At 39.5% G+C, this 23,863-nt stretch overlaps 1 protein-coding gene across 1 annotated transcript in view; it reads right to left on the reverse strand.

Moving 5' to 3' along the window:
* The window catches only part of LOC146320846 (whirlin-like), a 176,023-nt gene that overhangs the window by 35,947 nt on the left and 116,213 nt on the right, over nucleotides 1–23,863 (reverse strand). Inside the window, exon 6 of the mRNA XM_084729256.1 lies at nucleotides 1,202–1,390. Coding sequence (XP_084585382.1) covers nucleotides 1,202–1,390 — 189 coding nt within the window. The remainder of the gene's footprint in view (nucleotides 1–1,201; nucleotides 1,391–23,863) is intronic.

A 23,863-nucleotide genomic window follows, 5' to 3' on the forward strand; every position in this document is an offset into this window, starting at 1 on the left:
TGTATGGAGGAGGTGGGGCGGATGGACAGGTCAGTCAAACAGGACTTTTACCCAGGAGACTGGGGTTCCTGTCCTGTGTGAAACCAAACATCCACATTGTCTTCTTTTTAAAGATGTAACAATCTATGTAAGTAATGTTGTTACGTACTTACATGCAGAACTCACAAATGCTACATAATTATCTATGTAACTTATGCACATTACATTGTGTATGTTAACTTATGTTTATGTTTGTGTTTACATAAGTAAAACAACACTGGGACTATAACCAGGAGACCAGGGTTCATGTACCAATAGTCAATGCGGACTTCTTTTTCCAATGTTACATACATGACCTTACACAAGTAATGTTATATTACATACTTACATACATAGCTTACATACGTCATATACTTATGTACATAACTTAGGTTTGTGAACTTACGTAGTAAGTAAAACCAGTTTGCTTAAATGATGTTATGTTACGTGCATGTATAGGTAACTTACATACGTTACATTCACATTAACTTACATAGGTAAACCAACACAGGACCTTCACTCAAGAGACCAGGGTTCATGTCCTGCATGAAACCAATACATACATTATGTACTTATATATGTTATTGGTATATATTACGCACTTATGTATGTTATATACATATGTCATGCATATAGGTTATATATATATATGTATCTATAAGTTATTGACATACATTATGTACCTATACTGTATATGATATTGATATAAGTTATGTACTTACATAAGTTACTGACATACGTTATGCACTTATATATGTTATTGACATATGTTATGTACTGTATTTATGTGATTGACACACATTATACATGTGTTATGTGCTTATACATGTGTGAATTTATGTAAGTAACTTACTTATTTTAACCCCAACCATGAGCTTTTCCTAGATCTACTCTAGAAGTTTTAAGCCTTTATTTTGAAAGTCTTTGGGGCACTGCTTGTTCAAAAAACCGATGCTAGAGGGGTACCTACAGCGTCATAGTTGTGACTGAGAACACTGTGTTTGTAACTAATCTGTAAAATATAAAAATGTTGACCATTAATAAATTCACTTATGACAGCTATCCAAATTATCAGGGTGTATAGTCACTCTTTCAAACTTCTGGACATTATTTCAGAAGCTCCAACCATTTATGTGTCTTTTTGACCCCACGACTGTGCGGCTCCCCCTGCAGGCTGCCGTACCTTTGCGTGTGTGTTGAAGAGCTCGAACAGAGCCATGGCCAGCGGCTCCACCCCGATGTGTCCCTCCTGGTACTCCTGCAGGTAGTAGGCCATTGTCTGCCTCTCGGGCTCCGTCAGCAGCATGTAGGCCTGCTGCTCCAGAGACACCTGAGCGCCCGGTGGGCCCACGCCTCTGTACGCCACTGCCGGCTGGACGGACAGACGGACAGACGGGTCACGGGGGAAAGATAAAGGGAAAAATGAAGAGGTCACACACAGATAGGATTAAAGGAGTTATCTGAGTCTACAAGCCCAGCAGCATGCAGATAGAAGGTCTTCAGCTGCGTGCAGACCTTCCACCCTCCACCCCACCCTCCCTCTCTCATCCTGTACACTCATGGCAGTGACTGAGCTTATCTCGCTGAGGGAAAAGGCAGCACTTCAAAGCTGCAGGGCGAGTCACTCAGAACTTGTTTGCCTTAAAGACTCCATCATTGTTATCTTCATAAGCAGCTCGACTTGGAAACGGCTCCTCTCACTGTTGCTAGATTGAGCGAGTTTCAGCTGGGTCCCGTGGCTTTATGCCGACTGTGAAAACCTTTGTATGGAATAAAGAGAATAAATAGGACCCTGCATGCAGGGGAAGAGCTGCTGGGAGAGATTTTCCCTCCCACAAAGTTTAAGCTGTGAATGAGGCAAAACAAATAAATAGTTCATTAGATGGTGGAAATGTTCAAAAAATGTTTAATAGCCTCTGCATGACGCGATTCAATGTAGAGACCAACGCGGCTCCGTGATGGTGAAGCTCAAGAAAAACACAACATAACAAATGAGGCGCTATTAATGAGAGAGCTATTTTCTGTGCTTTAAAATATGCAGGACTGAAGGCTGAGAAAAAGGACAGAAGACGAGGAGACGCTCTCGCTGTATTAAACTGGAAAATCAATACTTCATAAGTGTTTGTAGATTGAACTTGACCTTGAGTCTCCCTCCGTCAACTTGCAGGATTGACTTTAGGCGTATTGACGTAATAAAGAAGGAAACAGATCACATTAAAGCTCGGGGTCGGAAGAGAATCAACACTTTGATGTCACAGACGGAGCTGTGATCGTATCTGATGTGAGGGGCGCAGAGCTGGGGACAAAACCGAATGAAGTCAAGTCGTCCGAATGAAATGCGATTCCTGCAGACAGCAAGGAGACGGTGAATTCAAATGACCTTTTTGAAGGCCAGTGTAACACCATTTACTGCTAAAATGCACTGGTGTAAAAAAAAGCATGTAGCAAAACATTAAAGGGATAGTTCAGATAGTTCAAAGCAGCAGGAGTACTGGTGTAGGAAGCTGAGCAATGTACTGCTGTGGACAGGTTTTAGACACCTAAAATAAATCAATATCTGCTTAAGTGTACGCTATATTTTAAATGTTTTCACCGCTTTATCTTGCTGTCAGGCTTTTCTGATGATAAACCACAGTTAAATGAGCCAAATATCACTCCCTCTCACTCAACCAGACTCCAGTGGCAAAAACAGTAATTTTACCTCTCAGAACACAGGAATTGCTGGTCTACCGCTTGCCTCGACTTGTCAGTTAGTTTGCGTTGTTGTGTGACTTTGGTGTTTTAAATGGTTAGTTCAGAATTACAGAAGTCACACATTAGTACAATGAAACTAACAGATAGATGCAATTGTAGACCAGCAGCTCCCATGTTCTGAGAAGTAAACTGACTGTTTTTTCCCATCAGAAAAGGCTGTCTGACAGCCAGATAAAGAAGTGAAAATACTGTGAATATAGTGTACAATTAAACTAATAGTGACTGGGGTGACCTGGTAGCTCAGTTTTCCAACATATGCAGATGTGAAAATGTTTTTTTATTGACGAAACTTAATACATACTGTTTTATTTGTCAGCTTTATAGCCATTATTTTGTGTATATTTGATCATATTTCTTTATTCAAATTTAACATGTACATGTATTTTGCTCTATGTTTGTAGTTTATTTATAGTTATTTATAATTATTAGAAAATATCATACTGTTTCACTGCCCTGCTGTCATTTTGGAAAATAAAGTTAAAATTGAAAATATTCTGCCTTCATTATCTTTGTCACAAGTGCTTGACAACCATATTTGAGAGATCATTGCAAAAAATGCCTTTGTGCATTTTTTTACTCCCTAATATTGGTTTCGGCCCCAAAAATCCAAGACAACCTGACTATGGATAAGTACCTCACACAACCTCACTTCAAACAATCTGAACTGTCCCTTTAATGGACTTCTCTGTCAATCAAAAACAAATGGCAGCTGTAGTAGAAGTAGCCAGAAGGAGGAGGATGGTCTGGGGAAATTCTTGTTTCCAGCTGCTCTTCATTCTGTTTGATGTAATGTCTCCTTAGTGACACTTAAAGTGAGCAATCAAATCAACTGGGTCAAGTTAGCCTAACTGATTCTGCACTCAGAGCATCCAAGTGTTCATACTAATCCATCGGCTCCCAGTCTGGGGTCCGGGCCCCAACAAGGGTGGCAGCAAAAATCACAGGGGGTCCCCAAAGGCTTTGTGTGCTCTGAGGTTGTCACCCATTTTGCACATGTTAACTAAATCACAATTTACACAAAAGTCTGCATACTAAACCCTTTTTTGTCGTCACTCAGAAACAGTAGACTAACCAGTGGTGGAAAGAGTACTGAGTATCTGTACTCAAGTACAAGTACTGTCGCATTACTCAGAAGCACTTAAGTAAAAGTACAAAGTATTCTTGTTAAAACTACTGAGAATCTTATTTACTTTTTAATCATTGACATTTAATAAATAATCAACAGAAGAATTCAATCAAATCTTAAATCTACAAGGCTCCTTCTCTTCTGCTCAGTGTTCACACTCACCTCTCCAAACTAGGGATAAAAAGTTTTTTCCTTGATCTATAGTTGTAAATACTAACAATCAATCGTCAATTATTTAAAAGATACAAACACATCTTATTTTCATTTTCATTTTTTCTGTTTTGTCATTCTAATTGTCCTTATTCGACAAATGAGGTGTAATTACAGTACTTTCCAGACTACTGATTACATATTGATTAATACATTTTCAATTGGTCAAATTCCTAACAGCAGTTAATTAGTGAATAATTATTATCATCTGTATTCATCCTGTGCCTGCAGCAGTGTTTTCATCCATATGTTCTGGTTTTCATCGGCCTGTTTGCGATCAGATCACCTTATTGGCTACTAAAATGCAGATGAAAGGTTTAGGTATTGATTCAAGCTGTACTCATTACTCAACTATGATTTTTTAAAAGTAACTAAGTAGATTACATGGTGTAATGAATACCTAGGTGCATGTAAAAGCACAGCCTTGAAAATCTACTCCTAAAAGTACAAGTACCCCCCCAAAAAAACAACTTAATTACAGTCATTTCAGTATTATTTTTTGAGTATTTAATTAGTTATTTCCACCCCTGGTCCTCACCTCCATTACCTCTCAAGCTCTGTGATAATGAATCATTATTATTTTACTAAGGAGGATTGTGTATAAGCTGCCTCTGCTGGGTTGTTAAAAAAAAGAATGTTAAGCTTATAGTGGAAAAGACACATTTACCAAAGATAAAGGTTCTTACATGATTGCAACTGATGTTAATTTTTGACAGTGAAGCTCTCATTTCTCACTTATTTTTGTGTGTGTGCACATGTGTGGGCTGGGGGAGCTCAGATTTTCTTCGATACAATAGTGGCGGTCTCAAGGAAAAAAGGCTGGGGACCATTGGACTCATCAACAGGAAGAGGGACAGGCACAGACCACCGGCTGCAAGTTCTCCAAACTAAAGGACACAATATGTTGCCGGGGATTGTCATTGCATTGACATTCAGAGCACCTTTAGCGTCTGCGCAGTGATATATGTCAGAGCAAAATGGAATAAGCAGACAGTGTCATTTCAAGAGGTATCTGATCAAATCTTTCGGGGGTTTGATTGGTTTGCTAAAAAAAAAAAAAGTCACTCGGCGAGGCTCGGCGAGCATATTGTGAGTCTGTGGGGAATGCAGAGTGAAACAGAGCTGCAGAGGATTGCTGGCTTCCACCCACACCTTCCTCACCTACGCTGTCATGACGAGGAGGACAGTGATAACTCAGATTCATAAATTAGACCTCAACCACATGCTTCTGAAAGCTAAACCTACTATTGCCCAACTTATATCCAAACCTCTGACCCATGACATCGACATGCAGTGGTGGAAGATGAACAAAACATTTTTGCATTTCAAAACTCGTTGAGTAAACACATTAAAGTGAAAGTGAATAAGGGTTAATTAATTATTTTATTCCAACCATTTAAGTTTCAAGCACCAAATAATGATTAATTGGGCAAACAGGTTTTTAAAATACAGAATTATTTGGGTTTCTCAAACTCAAACACTCCACTTTAACTCAAGAAGAAATTAGATTATTAAATCAATATAGGATGGCAAAAAAAAAGTTTATTTCAAAACTTAAGAGTTTGAGTTTGACTTAAATCACCAAAAAACAGCCATGGATCAAAAGAGAAAAGCGAACAGTTTGGAAAACAGGATAACAGTGATGGTAGAGGAGATTGAAGCCACACAACACAGGTTTATGCTGCTGATTAAATAGCTTTGGAGTGTCGCTATTAATATGTCACAGCTCTAACTGGTAATTTGTATCACGTCCTTCAAAAGCTGATGCACATATCACCACAGCTTTGGGGACATTACTTCCCAAATTACAGAACCCCGACAGTCACTTAAGTCTAGACTTTGCTCAGCGATAAGATCATTTCCACGTCAAAGTGAGGTTTTATAAATATATGTGGTTTTCTACTCACTTATAATCAAAATTGATCCTCAGTCCATTTTAGAAATGAGGGCCCTGGTGATGACAAGCAGCAGATGTTCGCTTACACAACTGAGTCAGAGCACGTTTTTGTTACTAAAACTCACAAGGACAATCAGGCACTTCCTGCATCAGCACTGAACTGCAGGATTGTCCAATACAGACGTAATTATGGCCCATCATTGGGTGTTTGAGCTACCGACAGATGCTGTTGTTGTTGCTGGGAGGACAGTCTTGTTGAATTAGGGGTTGCACAGCACCTTCCGGGGGGAAGTTGCTTGAGATTCAGACGCAGGCTCTGGCAACTGTGGCAAACGTCAGCTGTACTTTGAGTGCTCCCGTCCTGTAAATCCTACTGAGCTGCAGGTGAACGTACATCTTCATTAACATGCTGTTGTACAGGCGCCTGAGCAATGGAGCAAAAGGAACAGCAGCTCGTGGGCCTGGGGGAGCAAACGTGCTTTTGCATTGCCACTTTCTGATCAATAAAACTCAGTCTGAACTGTTTTAAGTTCTTGACTTAATGTTGCAATAAAAAGAAACGTGTAATATTATGAGTCGGTATAGGTGCAGATACTCCAGCACCAAACAGGAAGCAGCAAAACAGGTAGTTACTTTCTGATATATCTGATGTATGTATATACAGTTGCCGAATTGACAAAAACACTGCCAACATATAATGGCCTTTATCATGAGTTTCTCAGGTTATGTGTATTCACAGACACATAGGGAATTGTTAATATGTCATATTTCTAGGGAGTTTTTCTCTGGGGACGCAGGGAGCTTTTGTTTATTTTAAACTGGTAATATGTATATTTCTTAATATTTGGTCGCCATTACAGAAACACAAGGTAACTGATGTTAACTGCTGTAGATTGATTTGATAAATAATGTGTGCACTGAGTACTGATTGATTACTGATCAGGCTAATTTTCAACTAATTGGACCAAGTTTCTAACTGCAGTTTGCAGTAACAGCACCACTGAATACACAACGCTGAAAAACTAATATTTTTCATATATAATTGTGCAATATAAATGGAACTTAGAGTATGCAAGGTTCTGAACTGCAGTGGAAGCCCCGAGTAACTGAACTGCAACTGAAATTAATTGTTACTTTGACCAGCGGACAGAGGTGCATCCAAAGACTGCAAATCTAGATTCTGTCATCTTGGTCTTGTGGTATCTGGATCAGAATGATCCTATCTGATAACCTGGACAAAATTACACGATCAGTTTTTATCTGGGATAGGCAAAAAAAGGGATTACAAAATCTGGATCAGTTTGATATAGAAATACTGGCACCAGGAGGAGGGTAAGGAGGCACAATAAAACATTAATACACTGCATCTCCAGTCCACATAAAGCAGACACAAGAGATATAAATATCCAAATAAAGATTCACTGAACAAACAAAGGCGATGCTACCAGAAGGCAGTCAGAAGGATAATAAATGACTCCCTAGAGGAGCTGACTTGCATGAAAATCAGTTTTGTTTTGTTTTTTGATGGAAAGCATTATATTATTGCTTTCGCACAAGGTCAGGGTAAATGAATCTGGAACATATCCTGACACACTGTAGATACAAAACAATTAAAAGTGGCTAGAGGCCGTATAAGACAGGGAACCACGGAAATATACTGTTTAACTTTCCCTTTCCTTTACAGGAGCAGGCAGCAGCTGAGCATGATTTCTGTGTGTATTTTGAGGCAGCGGAGAGTTTGCATTTTGAACAGCGATAAAGCACATCAAACCACATCTGCGCCCAGAGTCCCTACATCTGTATTTTCAGCAGATGCTGGCAGATGAGCCTCCAGAGTGGGTCATTGAAATTCATGCATCTCATGAGACTCCAGCATGAAAAGATTTTATGTGAACAAACTAGAGTTATCCCCAAAAACAGGGATGCTGTTGCAAGAAGTGATGCTGAGGAAGTTTAGTTTCATTTACATTTTGTTGTCATGCAAATTATGTGTGTGCTCAGCCTCTTCCTGTTCATAACTGCAGTCCCTGACATGAAGAGAACTATGTATAGACCTGTCCTTCACAACGCTCATGTACGTACTATTCTATGAATACTTCAAAAATGACAAACTATGAGTCTACCATCATGCAATTTACACTATGAACTCCAGCTCCAGCAGCCCAATCACATTTTCTTTTATTCAGGGGCATTACGTTCACTATGGGCACAAACAGACCCCAGACAGTTCAGATTGGTGAACACTCCAGAGCTCAACACCGGAGTCACTCATGGCTGTGTGCTCAGCCTCCTCCTGTTGTGAAGGCTGTCGTGAAGTTCGAAGATGACGCCTGCGTCATCGGCCGGATTCCAAACAACGATGAGACTTCATATCAGGAGGGAAATAAACAGTCTCTGACAGAGCAGTGCACAGAAAACAACCCACTGCTTGACATCTGCAAAACCAAGGAGCTGATTGCTGATTTCTCATAAAAGGAAGCAAAGACGCAAACCCCTGTCTACATCAGAGGAGCTGAGGTGGAGCGGGTAAATGGTTTTAAATTCCTGGGAATCAAAGTCACAGAAAACCTGTCATGGACAAATCTTAAGGAAACTTAAGAAATACAGCCTTGGTGAAGTTGTAGATGTAGGATATTAAAGAAGACGCCACAAGATCTGCCTGTCTACTTGTAAATTCAACTTAAAACTAACTGAGCCGCATTGGTGAAGCCCTGCCGTTTATCATGAGATCATCAATCGAGAGAGAGAATACAGTCTGGTAGAACTTCTACAGCTGTCAAAACTGCCTGAATTAAAAAAAAAATAAAGGGTTAGTAAAAAAAAACAGTTTAACTCCTGTGAATATTGAATCTGGAGCAGTATGTCTGAAAATGAGGCTGTTTCACAGGCTAACACTCCAGCAGAAACTTGGGGAGGTGTGGCGCCCAACGTCACCTGTGTCCAGATCAGCCAATAGCAAAATTAACTGGTGATAGGCAGGGTTCAACCAGTAGAGGGCAGTAGAATTCATATACTCTGCACTTAAATGTCAAGGCTTGGACCTGACTCAATCAACAACACTACTAAACATCCGGACACATTGGTTTTCAGCTGAAAAAGGTAGTTTGGGGGTTTAGTTGCTCTTTCTGAAGGAAAAATCCTTGTGCCATGTTCTTCTTAACTTCCACAAATGAGCAATGGAAAGCATCCTGACTGGAAACATCTCAAACTGGCAACATGGGATGTGTGAGGTCCAGGACAGGAGGTCATTAAAACCTCGCAGAACATCACTGGTACCCATCTACCAAGCATCAGTGATATCAGGCAGGCAAGGTGCTGGCACAGAGCCCTAAATCATGTGTCCTTCAAATCCAGATTGTGATTTTTCTGTTGTCAGATGCAGTATTACATTCTCTCAAGGATCAGGAAATAACAACCTCAGAAAAGAGAGAGTGGCAAGAGTATTATGGTATTATTGCAATCAAAAGATTACGGAACACTGTGTATTTTGGGTAGGTAGCAGAGTAAACAGGACAACAACCCTAAATGCAGATTGATGACATGATTTGCTGCAGTTCATGAAAAACCCGAAACAAAAACTTACTGAGTAAGTGAGGTAAAGGCAAATCAATCCAAAAAGGTGAGCAAAGACCACAGTACATGAAAATAAAACAGTTCAGAAAATCCAATATCCCAAAAAACTCAGAGGGGAAACACAGAGAGTTTTGACACACAAATGAGATACACTGGCAACTACAGAGGGAACAGACACAGGACTAGTGCTGCATTCGAGACAACGCTGAAGGTTAGAATTTCCCTCACAAATTAAAGAGTTTCTGTGGAAAGTGCACACACAAGTGAGCCCTGAGAAGTGCACCCTCCTTGCAGAAACAACGCAGAGGAGGAAAAATGATGCATGAAGTAACTGACGCCATTTGAAGGCAATTAATAATATTGGCAACATATTAAGACATCAATTTATATGCAGAAGAGGTTTTATTATATGATAATCTGTGTTATTTTTGGGTTCAGTAGGTGCTGCCATTGTTGTGTGACATGTAGATGGATTTCCCCCCCGAGTTCACAAGTAAGAACTCTAACTTTGAGTGGCCTTCCATTGTATTTTTTCTAGTTTCTAGTTCTGATTGGTCTGGAATGAAGGATAAATACACTGGGAGGTTGATAAGTTCATTCTTGACATTCAAAAGGTAGTCTGAGAAAACAGTCTTATCAGTTTCATGTACTAGCTTTCTCATCATCGGGTTTATTTATTTAGTCCACAAAACACTGCTGGAGTTTCACAGGAAATCAGTGTTGCAGAATCTCTCAAACACTGGACGTGAATGGTGACCAGTTTTCAAATGTGAAAAAACAACTGAGGAAAAAAAAACATAAAATGCCTCCATGTTGCTCGTCCGGCATGATCCAAGTCTTCTAAAGTCCTGACAGTGAAGATTCAGGATAAAAACATGGTGCAAATAACATTTTTTGGTCAACTTGGCATGTCGAGGCTTTAGGAGACCTGAATTACACCAGATGAGCTGTATGGAGGCTTTTGATTTTTTTTTTTTTTCTGTTGTTTTTCTGTTTGAAAACTGGTCACCATTCACTTCCATTGTTTGGGAGATTCTACAACACTGTTTTCCTGTGAAACTCCAGCAGTGTTTTGTGAACTCAAGAAACTAAACCTGACCTTCAGTCAGCATGACGGTGAGTAGATAATAACTGAATTTTTATTTGTGGGTGAACTATCCCTTTAAAACATCACACCAGCAAGGCCATTAAACAGAGAAATAACTTATAATTAACCTTGGTTTTACAATTTGTATAAAGTCTGTGTTGATTTGATTTGCCTTTGAAATAAAAAAGAATGCAGCTTCAAAGGTCACCTTATTACCAAATGATTCATCAAGAAGACACTGCAGTCTAAATTGTAACCCAAGGGACCATATGCAACTCTCAGACAAAACACATTTATATACTGACAATTTGTTTTGCCAAATGCATTTTGGCTGCCAGGAGTGGATAATGTGGGAAATGAAAAACATTGACAGCGAAGCTCATTTACCAATAGGGCAAATCAGGCAAATGCCTTGGGGCTGCAGCCCCAGGTGTTCAAAAATAAAATGCAACAGAAGTGCCCTGTTTGATGTCTCTATTGCAGACAAAACATGAGTGCCAACTACAGTGGCCCAATGTGCAAGAATACATGATTGATAAAACATGATGCAGTGCTATACAGGCTGTCCTACATGCTAAAATTAGTCATATTCAGTCTAAATGCCAGTTTGCTCACTCAGCTTAAAAGTTTATTGAAAACCGCTTGCACACAAAACCTTTGATGTGCAGTGCAAATAATTTTGTGCTGGTTCAACTTAAAATGTGAGTTAATTAGTTTAAAGTTTTATTTGAGTTTTGTAAAATCAATTGAGTTAAGTTACCTGAACATGAGAAAACATGTTCAATAAACTTAAAGGGACAGTTCACCCAAAAATGAAAATTCAGTTAGCACCTTCATGCCAATTGAAGGTCAGGTTTAATTTTTTTTTTTTGTCCACAAAATGCTGCAGGAAAACAGAAATGCAGAATCTCCCAAACAATGGAAGTAAATGGTGACCAGTTTTCAAACAACATGAAACATGAAATGCCTCCATACTGCTCGTCTGGTGTAATTAAAGTCTCTTAAAGCCCCAACATGACAAGCTGACTAAAAAAATGTTATTTACACTATATTTTTAGCCTGAATCTTCACTGTAGATCCTTACCTTGGATCCACGTTCATGTACACATGCACACTGTCTGAACTGTGTGTGTGTGTTGTGACGGTGTGCAAACAGCATGTCAGGACTTTAGGAGACTTGGATTATGCCAGACAAACAGTATGGAGGCATTTTATGTTTTTTGGTCACCATTCACTTCCATTGTTTTGGAGATTCTGCAAAACTGTTTTCCTGTGAATCTCCAGCAGTGTTTTGTGGACTAAAAAACTCAACCTGACGTTCAATCAGCATGAGGGTGAGTAGATAACTGACTTTTTCGTGAGCTATCCCTTTAAGATATTAAGTTGAACCAACAACTGTTTAGTCACACCGACAAACAAATTTCCTTTTGCATTTTGTCAGTTTGAAGCGTCACTTCTTCTTCATTTCACACAAAGAACTCACAGCTGCAGCTTCTCCTGTTGGAGACACTTTGTTCCAGCACTGACACAAAGACAAAATTTTAATGGTAAGGTGGTGGAGACTGAATTAAATACTAACCTTCATCATAGTTCACAGTGTTTCCATTCAGTGTTTCCATTACTGTGAAAACAAACCATGACTCATCTTCAAGAACAAGCAACATGTTTTCTTCAAACTATAAAAAAAAGAATGGTCTCATAAGAGTTTTAACTTTCACACAATGCATGCTGGGAGGTCTGCTAATATGCTGCAGCTGAATATTGAAAATAAATGTTGTTTAGACACAGTTTTACTAAATGCTGCTCAGAAGAAAATAATAGGTTGGTCAAAAAGCAAAGTAAACTGCTGCAGTTTTATGTTGATAAATCAAAACATTTTGTGTTCAGCATAACACTGCAACTCTTGTTATAATAATGTGTTTTTTATGTTAATTAAACTAACTTAAAATATTTGTTTAATTGAACACAAGAAAGTGACCTGAACATATTTTACAACCTTGTTATTAGTTCATTCAGCAATCAAAATAAATGCACATATTGTATGTGCTGTTAATTGGTTTTGAACTAATTTGTCTATACTGGCTTTTACATACATAAAAAAAAAAACAAACAAACAAAAAAAAACAAACAACTTAGGACAAAAATATACTAATTTTACATTGGAGCCAGTGAAAACATACATTTTTCATGTCATTTTGACAGTCCATTTGTGAGTATGCTACACTAAAATTTTGTGTCATGGATGAATTGCCATTTACAGTGTTTAAATATTATACTTTACATACATGTGATACATGTGATGTACATATGTAACACAAATGTGATGTTATAAGCTAATGATCTATATGATGAATTGATTTTGGACCCCAGGAAGATTGGCTTGTGTCAAGGGCACTAGCTAATGGGGATCCTTTTTAAATAAATACTTTAAATCTTTAAAGGCACTGGAGATGACAGAGCATGTATGTGTAATTTGTTTTTCCAAGACTGTTCTCTCTTGTCCTGCCCTCCTGTGCAGTAATTGGCTACTAATTTGCCACAGAGCCTTTCTAATGTTGTGAAAGGATCTATTTTAACCATAAACCATGATTTTTTTCCTAAACCTACCCAAGCAGTTTTTGTGCCTATAAGCAGTTTTTGTTCCAAACTTCTGAGTCTAAAAAGTTAAAAGTGACATTTATCTTCACATGTGACACAAAGATCAGTCTTCTGGGTGAAAGACCTGTTTTTTAAATCCAAGTCTGTTGTGACTCTGCCATTCTGTGGTTTATCAGTGAAGTGTATGAACTACACTGCAGACTGGAGTGTCTGACTTATAACTCATTATTTTATCTGATGGCCTTGCTGCCCCGGCATTTGACCAGTGGGGCCCTAAAAATTAAAAATGCCAATGGCTGAGTGGCGTTTCCTCTAAAATATCACATGAACACTTGAGACAGAGGCCAACTCAATCTATAACTATCTCTGTGCATTTAAATGTCATACAATAATTATTTTACATGTTTTAGGGACTGAGCTTGATAAAAACTTCAGGAGAATGGTACAATATAGCAAACAGAATTGGCTGTTTTTTAATCCATTCATCTACCACGCCATGCTAAACTTCTCCCCAGTGCCAGTCTACACGCATGCTCACAGCCAATCAGAGGACAGTAGCAGTAGCCAATCACAGCACAGTCAGGCAGACTGTGGTGGAAGAGTCTTGGGGGGGAAAAATCATGGTATGTACATATACAATGCACAGAGACACGGCCTAGGGCAGGGTGGTGGTCAGGGGCCCAACAGCAATATTTTGTACTTGGGCCATTCTAATGTTAATGCCGGCCCTGCTTGACAATGAATATTTTGTAGGATGTGTTTAGTATGAACACTTTTAGGTGGGTGTAGGTGTGTTTACAGTGTGTGTCTGTGTGTGTGTGTGTGTGTGTGTCTGTGTGTGTGTGTGTGTGTGTGTGTGTGAGAGAGAGAGAGAGCGAGAGAGAGAGAGAGAGAGAGAGAGAGAGAGAGAGAGAGAGAGAGAGAGAGAGAGAGAGAGAGAACCTAAACCAAGTCTCTCAGATGTCCTCTAAATTATAGCATGTCAGCAGTCATGTTGTGACCAATCACATCCCCAGAGCTGGGGCCTTCATTAATATACAGCACAGTGCCTTCACTAACAAGCTGCTTTTTGATAACAATCACTGTTCGAGTCACTATGATCCAGACACTGAATAGTACATGTCCTGTCCCTCAGAAGCCTTCAGCTTTCACAGCAGTGTCTTTTATACACTGCTCTTAATTCATTAATAGTTACCCAGCGGCTGTTGAAATGCTTGTTGGACGTGCATTATATCAACATGGCCACCCATCCGATCTTAAATTACAAAACTCATTAGTCTTCGACTGCTTGGGGCAGAGAAATTGGAGCCATTTCTGAAGAATAGCTGCTTAATTATCACAGAGCCTTTGATGCACGCTGTGTTGATTTTATGCACATATTAGCATGTAGCTCAGCTGTTTGCACTGTCAATAGAGATCGTTTAATAAATGGGTTGGTGGAAGGGAAGTGGGGAAATCAGAAACAAGGGATACAATAGATAGTCCTGATTATTACCATAAGTGTTACATCAGTGTTTATATATTCACTGATGTGGTGTCAACATTATGTAACCCAGGCCACAAAGGGTTAATAATATGGAAAAGCACTAGCCAATCAGAATGTAGGTTAGCAGCATGTTATGCAGGCTAGACCCATATGCTAATCAGAAGTTGGGTAACACTGTGGTAGGAGGACCTGCTTCTGAAGGGTAAAAGAAGAAATAATATAATAATACACCATAAACAGTAAGAGCATATATTTTGTTGTCAGCTCGTAGTGCTGCGAAGGCCCTGCTCACTGAATCCTGTTGAGTAATAGAGTGAAATGAGTCCCAGTAGACACTGAATATATGCCACGCTATGGGCAGGCAATGCTAAGGCAGTGAGTTAAAGTGAATCAGCCTGGAGCTAGCTAAATTTGCATCACTGTAAATGATGAGCAGTGCAATTGTGCTAAGCTAAAAGCTGTGGTTTTGACAATTCCAATGACAATCATGTTAAATGTAACCTGTAGAGTGTTTCATTAGTCGGTTTTTTGTGTCTAGTTGAGTTTCTTGTGTTTAGTGTTTTATTCTGAAACATCATCTTCAACATCAAGCCCGTTTTGTCAAATTGTCAAACGCATATCATTGGTGTAGTGCATCTTAATTGTGGCCCTGAGAACTCGGCTTTAAGAATTCAGAAAATATGGAAAATTTGTCAGCAAAGAGAGAAAACATGCCAATATAGACAGACTTGTTGACGTATAAAAACTTTCTTTGATCATGAAGCCTGTTCTCTACAGTTCTGTGGTTTATCAGTGAAGTGTATGAACTACATTGCAGACTCTGTTAACAGTGACAGACAGACAAATTCATTATTTTCCATCGACTTGTTACTCATTATTTCATTTGATGGCTCTGCTGCTGAGGCATTTGGTCAATATGGCCCTAAAAATTAAAAACACTAAGGCCGAGTGGCCTTGACTCTAAAATACCACAATGCACACAGGCCAACTGAATCTATCATTATTTCTGTCCACTTATGTATTAAAATGTTGGACAATAATTATTTCATCTGTTTTCAGGACGGAACTTGATAAAAACTTCAGGGAAATGGTACAATACAACAAACAGAATTGGCTGTAGTATTTTGCAGGTTAGGTGTGAAAGACTGAGAGCAAGGCTTTTGAATTAGCTCATTTAGTTTAGGTTAAGTGTTGATTAAAAGGCTTGAGTCAACTCCACCGACCTCGGCCTCAATGACTGTGAGAAATAATATGATTGGGAGAGGGAACTTATTTTAACATACATAGTTTTTCCACAACATAACTGATGTAAAGGTTTAAAGAGTAAAATAAGCATTTGGGTCCTGTATTGACGGGTGGCTCAGTCTGTCAGTCAGCTGTGGTTCTTGCTGCATGCTTGCCTTCTCTCAGCTCTATCAATTACACTAGATGAGAAAAAGCCTTTCCCTGCCTCAGCAAGTCAGTGTGTGCTTGAACATCACCCTGAATGACTCCAGTGAAGCTGTTCAGTGTCAAAGACCGGCTGGGCTCAGAAGCTGCCACTGTTTTAATGGCTGAATGTTAAACAGGTTGAAAGAACTCATGTGTGCTCAGTGGGGGCATAGCAATTTCAATATTAAATTGAAAATAGATCAAAATGAGATTTAAATGTCAATCATCTAAATCAAAGGCGGATTCAGTATTTCTTTCCTCTCCCCAGCCATATTTTGATACTATTTTTAAAAAAGACTTTGACAATGTAAATGACAGTTGACTTTTCAGGGCATAAATCCAATGATCTGTTGACGCACCCTAGTAGCTCAGTTGGTGTACTGAGGCTGAGACCTTTGCGATGGCTGTGGGTTTGGTTCCAACATGGGACCCTTTGGCGTTGTGTCGTCCTACCCTTTTCCTGTTCTAACTTCAGCTCTCCTATCACAATAAAGGCATAAAAAGCTCTCCCTCATGCTGCCAAAACAGCTCTGACCTGACGAGGCATGGACACAACAGACCTCTGATGGTGTCCTGTTGTATCTGGCACCAAGGCAGATCCTTGAAGTCCTCTAAGTTCCGAGGTGGGGCCTCCATAGATCGGACTTACTCCAGCACATCCCAAAGATGCTCGATCAGATTGAGATCTGGGGATCTTGGAGGCCAAGTCAGCACCTTGTCAACACCAGGTGACCTTCTTCCATTGTTCCATGGTTCAGGTCTGATGCTCATGTGGCCATTGTAGGCTCTTTCAGCATGGACAGGTGTCAATGTGGGTACTCTGCTGATACACGGCCCCATACACAGCAAGCTGCGATGCACTGTGTCTCCTCTCTATCACCATCAGCATTCACTTCGTCTGCAATTTGTGTACAGTACCTCTTCTGTGGGATCAGACAAGACAGGTTAGCCTCCTCACCCAACACACACCAGTGAGCCTTGGGCATCATGACCCTGTCACTGGTTCACCGTTTGTCCTTCCTTGGACCAGTTTGGTAGGTACAAACCACATCCCACAAGACTCCCTCCTGACTCCTATCAAAGTTGCTCAGACCCTCCTACTGCCAATCTTTCCTGTTTCCAGCACATCAACTTAAGGAGATAAGGCTATGGCAAAAGTGTCTGTAAAGATTCTCAGTCATCCAGGTCATGGTATTTGTAGCAGGGGTTGTCGTAGGCAACTGGACTTGATAGAGTTCTTGAAGATGTTTTGCCTCTCATCCAAGAAGCTTCTTCAGTTTTTCAGTTCTCTTCAAGAACTTTATCAAGTCCAGTTGCCTATGACAACCCTTGCTATGGCTATGGCGAAAGTCTTTTGCATGCTTAGGCCTATAGTCTATTTCTCAATCATTCTGATTTCTCCTGTCACGCACGCTAACTCATAATTTCCTCACTATCATTTTATGGGGCTGTGTTATCAGCTGTTCTCATTAGCTGGTCACATCAGTCCAATAGCACAGTGACATATCTTCAATGCCACCTGTCATCTGTCTGCTGCTTTTTAAAATATGATTTTCTCTCCGCCTTCTCTTCCTTCATGACGCTGTTTCGTGCACCCCTCCACCTCCCCATTACCGCCCAGTCTTCACAGATTCATCAGCTTCATTAGCCTCGCGGTCTCAGCAGAGTCCTCAAACAGCACCACCGCCATGCGTCTGGACACCATGGGGGTTTAACTTGCTGCTGCTCAGGGCAGACGACCCTCAACTACAAATCTCCCTACAAAGTCCAATCACCAAAGACTTTCTGTCAAGACTTAATTATCACACATCATCTGTTATAATAAACTTTATCTTTATTTCAGTCACTTGTCTCTTCAGATTGAACTGACTGTTCACTTGCTGCCTAATACATCCCATCCCTTGACAGATGCCCTTGTAACAAGATGATCAATGTTATTCACTTTACCTCTCACTAGTTTTAGTGGCTGATCAGTGTATACTGTAGATGAGGGGGTAAACATTTGTAGACATTCGAACATGATGAAGATCCGACTGGGATCTGACATGTTGTCTATTTTTTTAGGGTTTAAGTATTAGGTACTCTTTTTTTTTTTTTTTAATAACTAAAACAGACACAACTCATCCGCAGACAACAATCCACACGCGCACACACACACACACACACACACACACACACACACACACACACACACACACACACACAAAATTACACTTAAAATTAAACAAATACACAATCAAAACTATATACTCATATAAACACACACAAACACACAACACGTCAACAAAACCAATATATCAAAACAGACCCAACACTCTCGGTAACAAGCAAAAAAATTGAATAGAAGTTTGGTATTATTATTATTATAGAGAGAAAGATTAGCCTTGAGGTTCTTGTCAGCCTTCAACTTCAATAAATCTTCCTTATCTTTCCCTGTGCTTTTTCATTTCTTTTTGCCCTTGTCCTTCCAAAATAAAATGACGCTTAATAAACATTTTAAAATTTTTTATGTTTAAGGAGTCTTCACCAGTAGCTTTGAAAATAAATCTTTTCCCTAACAGAATAATCAAATTAATAATGTAATCATTTCTCTCTGAGATGTCACCTAATATCACAGGGAAAAAGTCCCTCCAAACAGCACAAACAACATAACAGTATCAAAATAGATGTACAGTTGACTCATGAAACAAAAAACACACTTATCTGACTTGGCAATACCCCAAGTTTTTATTTTTTCCTATTAGATAAAAAAATTAAAATAATTTTTAACTGAAAGAATCTCTTAAATTTGTCTGCTGTTGTTTTATATATTAAATCAAAAACTTGCTCCCATGGTACACGACGATCAAAAGTCTTTTATAAACACTATTTGGAAAAACTCAGATATTTTGAGCTTAAACAGAATTCATAAACAGTTCTATTTATCTTACTTCCTTTTAACCATCTTGAATTCTTTACAATAGGCTGGCATGCTAAAAGTTTGGTATTCTCACAATTAATCTTTGTTTCCAGTCTTTTCTTAAAGCAGAGATCAACTGATTATAGAATGAGGAGAACAAATCATACCATATGTGTCAGGTGCTCTTAACTTGGTAAATTTCATTTCTTCCTTTAGTGCGTTTTTCATATAATAGTTTCTGGAAATTCTATATCCATTTATACATTGTCTGTGTGTGTCACATGAGGGGCTACAACTGCATTCCATTAAGCATTCCTGTGTTGTATCATGACAAATAAAACCTTGAACCATGAATGCACTAGACTATATATTCATTACATCAAGATGATTAAATCCATACCAGCAATCCACCTGGGTGCAGTAACTCTTACTGCTGTAGGTTAAGACTTACAGGAAGCTGTGCAGCACGTAATGTATTTGTGTATGCATGCTGTAATTCCAAGGTCAGTGGCTTAACATTTCTTATGAAATGCAGCACTGGTGAGCAGCACTGACATCAGTTTCTGAGTTGAGGTTAGTGAGTTGAGGAAGATGTACAGTCATGTAGCAGCTGATCTACAGGGATAAAACAGGATGGTAGTTTATTAGTTCTACTTGGAGTCCTGGAGTGGAATAGTTCACTGTCACATAAGGCATCTGAATAACATTGTGATTGTAACAACAGTCATGTTTGGTTTCCCAAAACCAAATTTAATAGTTTCCATCCCTCTAAATCCCACATACAAATATTAGCCTGCCTTCTGAACAAATAGACCCAAATCCATTCCCATAACCATGCAATGCCAAATTTTTGTATTTCATAAACCCAACAACAATCAACTGAACTAAATGAGCTCAGTCAACCAAAGGAAATTAATTTACACATGGGTGGTCTGACAGCAGCATGTTAACAAGACTTTTCAGCAGTACCACAGAGACCCTGCAACAATGAAAGCCTGCACTGTAACTGTGGTCAAACCAACACTGATACACACTCACTGCAGCAAAGCTACAACTCAACAGTCAGCAGGTCAGAGTCGATTTCATCTGTGCACGTTTGCAACAACAAATACTTCACTTGGTGAATAAAGAAGGTTAAGTCCATTGTGGGAATGACAGTATACTGTAGACAAATCCGGCGTATATTGGAAGTTAGCAAGCCGCTATTACTGCAATGGTATCTCCCTACAGCATGAATGCAGTGTAAATGAATACAAGCCATCATATGAAATTTACAAATTTCTACTTTTACACTTACTTTTTATATAACATTGCTTTTGACAACAATGTCTAAAAAGTCAGGAAGAACCTGTGCAGTTCAGACCTGCAAAACCTTGCAAGAGAGAACATTTTGACAGAAACCGTGAAAAATCTCGCGAGCGTCTCGTAAGTTTGGGGTTTCCTTCTGGACACAACCAGCAGACACCAAGAGTGACAGACACGACATGCCACCACAACAATGGTAGGCAATGATTTATCGGAATCGCCAAAGAGCTGCTGTAACCCTGTGCAGTCACTGTGTGTAATACCACTGTCTTGTCTGTCTGCGAAGTATGGACATACTTGCAAATCCTTCCATTCTGCTGTATTTCTCCTAATTTCTGACAAATTTCTGTCACTATACAGCATGTATAAGCTCTACGACTCTGCAGTTTCCACCCGTATAGCACACAAAATGTTGTTTCATGACGTGGAAGAGAGCTGCTCATGCCGGTTATATGGCTGTATCCAGTTTCCTAAACACACGAGAAGAAGAACAAAAATAATGTCCATCCTTTTCTCGTGAAGGCGATATCACAGGAGTGTTTGGGGAGAATTTCTTCAAACTTGATCCAAGCGTCCACTTGGACTCAAAGACGGGCTGATTAGATTTTTGTGGTCACTCAAAATTTGATGTGCTAATTATGACAAAATTACACACAAACGTCTACTAGGATAAAATGATGGGATGATGACATTTTATATAAAAAAAGGTCAAAGGTCAACTTCACTGTGACATCATAATGTTCAGCTGTCTATCAGTCCTCTGTCCACCTCTGCAAAAATAGTCTCTAAGTGAAGACAGCATGTTTCTACCTGGAAACGGTTCACTGGAATCACACATGAAGAGTGACAACTTCCATTTTACCAAAAAATACACTTAATACCTTTAATTTAATTCCTTCAAAGTTACAGGTCAATATAGTGGTAAGTTCCATATTAAACGTCTTTAAAGTCTTCACTACAGATATTTTATGAGCCTGGACAGACAATTGTGAGACAGTAATTCTATTTTCTGACTGCTCTGTTTTATACGACCATTCTCATACGACCTTCTCACTCTTCTTAACTGACCACTACGGACGCAAGAGATCAACAACTGCTTCAGTTTGACATCTTGTTTCTTCTCAGGACAGCGTATGTGGAGGTCATGTTGTTGCTGCAGGAACTTTGCAAATCTCCTCTGGTTGCATCTTGTAGTTGTGGTGGTATTGCAGTAGGTGCTTCCCCATCTGTTGCCTGGCAGGGATCTGCACTCTACTGAGTGACCTCATCTAGTTGTATTTAATTCTACTTTATGACATAGAGGGTGAACAGAATTACCTCAGTATTGAATATTATAGTGCTGCAGCTAATGATGATTTTCATCATTGATTAATCTGTCGATTATTTTCTTGGTTAATCCATTATTAATTTATTAGTGGTTTAGTCTGTAAAATGTAAGAAAATAGTGGAAAATGTTGATCGCTGTTTTCCAAAGCCCAATGTGACATCCTCAAATGTCTTGTTTCGTCCAAAAGACAAACTTACTGTCATAAATGATACATGACTGTATCTGAACACTTTTATATGTAAATACATTGGAACACTATACAAGTGCAGCTGCAAGGTGGTAGTGTTTAATAAGTGTGTCTAATTCAGGTCTGGAATGACAGAAACTATCTGGGATGTTCCCAACAAATGCAGCTTTGCTTCATGCGACAGATTTTTCTCCTCATATACTGCAATGCACAGGGCTCCGCAGACCTCACAGAGCAACTGTGTGACTTTTATTAGTCATTAGTTCCTGAATAGAGAGCTCCTGCTGTATGGTTCCACTGGGGCAGAGCTGTTCATTGAAGGAGCAGATAGAATCAGCACACAGATTGAGCAGTGGTGCGTGTGTGTGTGTGTGTGTGTGTTTGTGTGTTTCAAATGTGATGCTTCAGTCTGCTCTACTGAAAAGAAGCAGCATTCCTCACTAGGTCCCCCTCGTCCCTGGCCTGATAACCTCCACCTCCTCCTCCCAGTGCTCCGAGCTCCCAGTCCAGTCCAGCCATATTGTTCTTTTTTCCCCAGGATGACGAAGGCTTGACCAACCCTACTGTACCTCTGATTGTCAAACCATACCCAATTTCACTCCTCATGCCTAGACCTAACCAGCCCAAACCAACCAACAAAAACAACAAGTACTAGCCAATCAAAGTCAGAGTAGAGAAGGTCATTACATCACCATCTGTCAGGAAACCACTATGAATTGAGGCAGAGCAGCCGGAGGACACACCACAATCAGTGACATAGGCAGTGTGTGCCGTAAAGCCTTACACACTGAGATCATTCTTGGCAACCCAAGTTGCAAGAATAGGTGATTGCTGTGCAGAGCTCCAATCACCCTACAACATCAAAATGATTTTGAAACTGTTATTTTAAGGTAAAATAGTTATATAATGTTGCTTTAAGAGCTGTACTTTTTCTTGAGTGATAAGGCAGACACAGTTTTGGGTGTCGGTCTAATGACTGTTCACAACCTGTTGCTACAACCTGAAAAAGTTATGAGGAACAGAATGTATAAAATATTGATCACACACATCCTAAATTTCAACAGGTCATTCAGAGCTGCATGTCAAGCAAGTTTATTGGTTGTTTGAGTTACTGTCAGAGGGGGTGGACTGAAAGTGGACATGAAAAAGATGAAAAGTTATGCAAGCTGTACAAATAACAGAAACAGACCCATGTGTCTCCATGCACATAGAAGCATAAATCATTCTTGAGTTAAAGGCCTAATAGTATTTATGTGATATAAATGAAAATAAATACTGAAATACCAGAATCAGAATCAGGTTTATTGCCAGGTAGAGTTCAATAATCTAGGAATTTGCCTTGGTTTTGACGTGCATTGCAATAAACATAGTATATAGAATACATAATATAAGCTGTAATTTTCTAATATTCAAATAGTCATTAAATTATAAAAAAGAATGATTATGGTTTTGTCTTTTAAAATCTGTTTTCCTCTGTCTGTTTCCCTCATTTTAACGGCACCTGGAATGATGATTCTACCAGATCTCACATCATTACAGGTCCAGGTAGTATCGCCAATGGGACATCTACAGACGCTGATGTATTTTATTTCAGACAGACAGGCTGTTTGCTGAACATTTACTGGCTCCAAACTAACATCATGTCAGAGAAGCGGCACACATCGTTACATCAGCCTCTAGCCTGGAGGAAAGAAGAGTTGAGCGGACAAAAAGCTTATTTTAGAGGACAGCGTGTGTGGATTCTACTCCGTCTGACTGCTTTTCTTAACAAGCGCCTGCCAGGATCGGTTCAAGATCAGTGAAAGATAAATACCAGCTGTTGTGACCCAACTTCAAACTGGAGAGCTGTAAGTTATGACATGTTTGGTGCTTTTGAACAAATTGTGTGATACTGGGTGCAAGATTTTGCAGATCTGAGGTTCTCCTCTAGACACTGTCTGCTGTTGCTTGCTAGTAGTGACAGCT

Source organism: Lutjanus erythropterus, chromosome 10 (genome assembly GCF_056507025.1).
Source record: "Lutjanus erythropterus isolate fLutEry1 chromosome 10, fLutEry1.hap2, whole genome shotgun sequence".
NCBI classification, from domain to species: Eukaryota; Metazoa; Chordata; class Actinopteri; order Lutjaniformes; family Lutjanidae; genus Lutjanus; species Lutjanus erythropterus.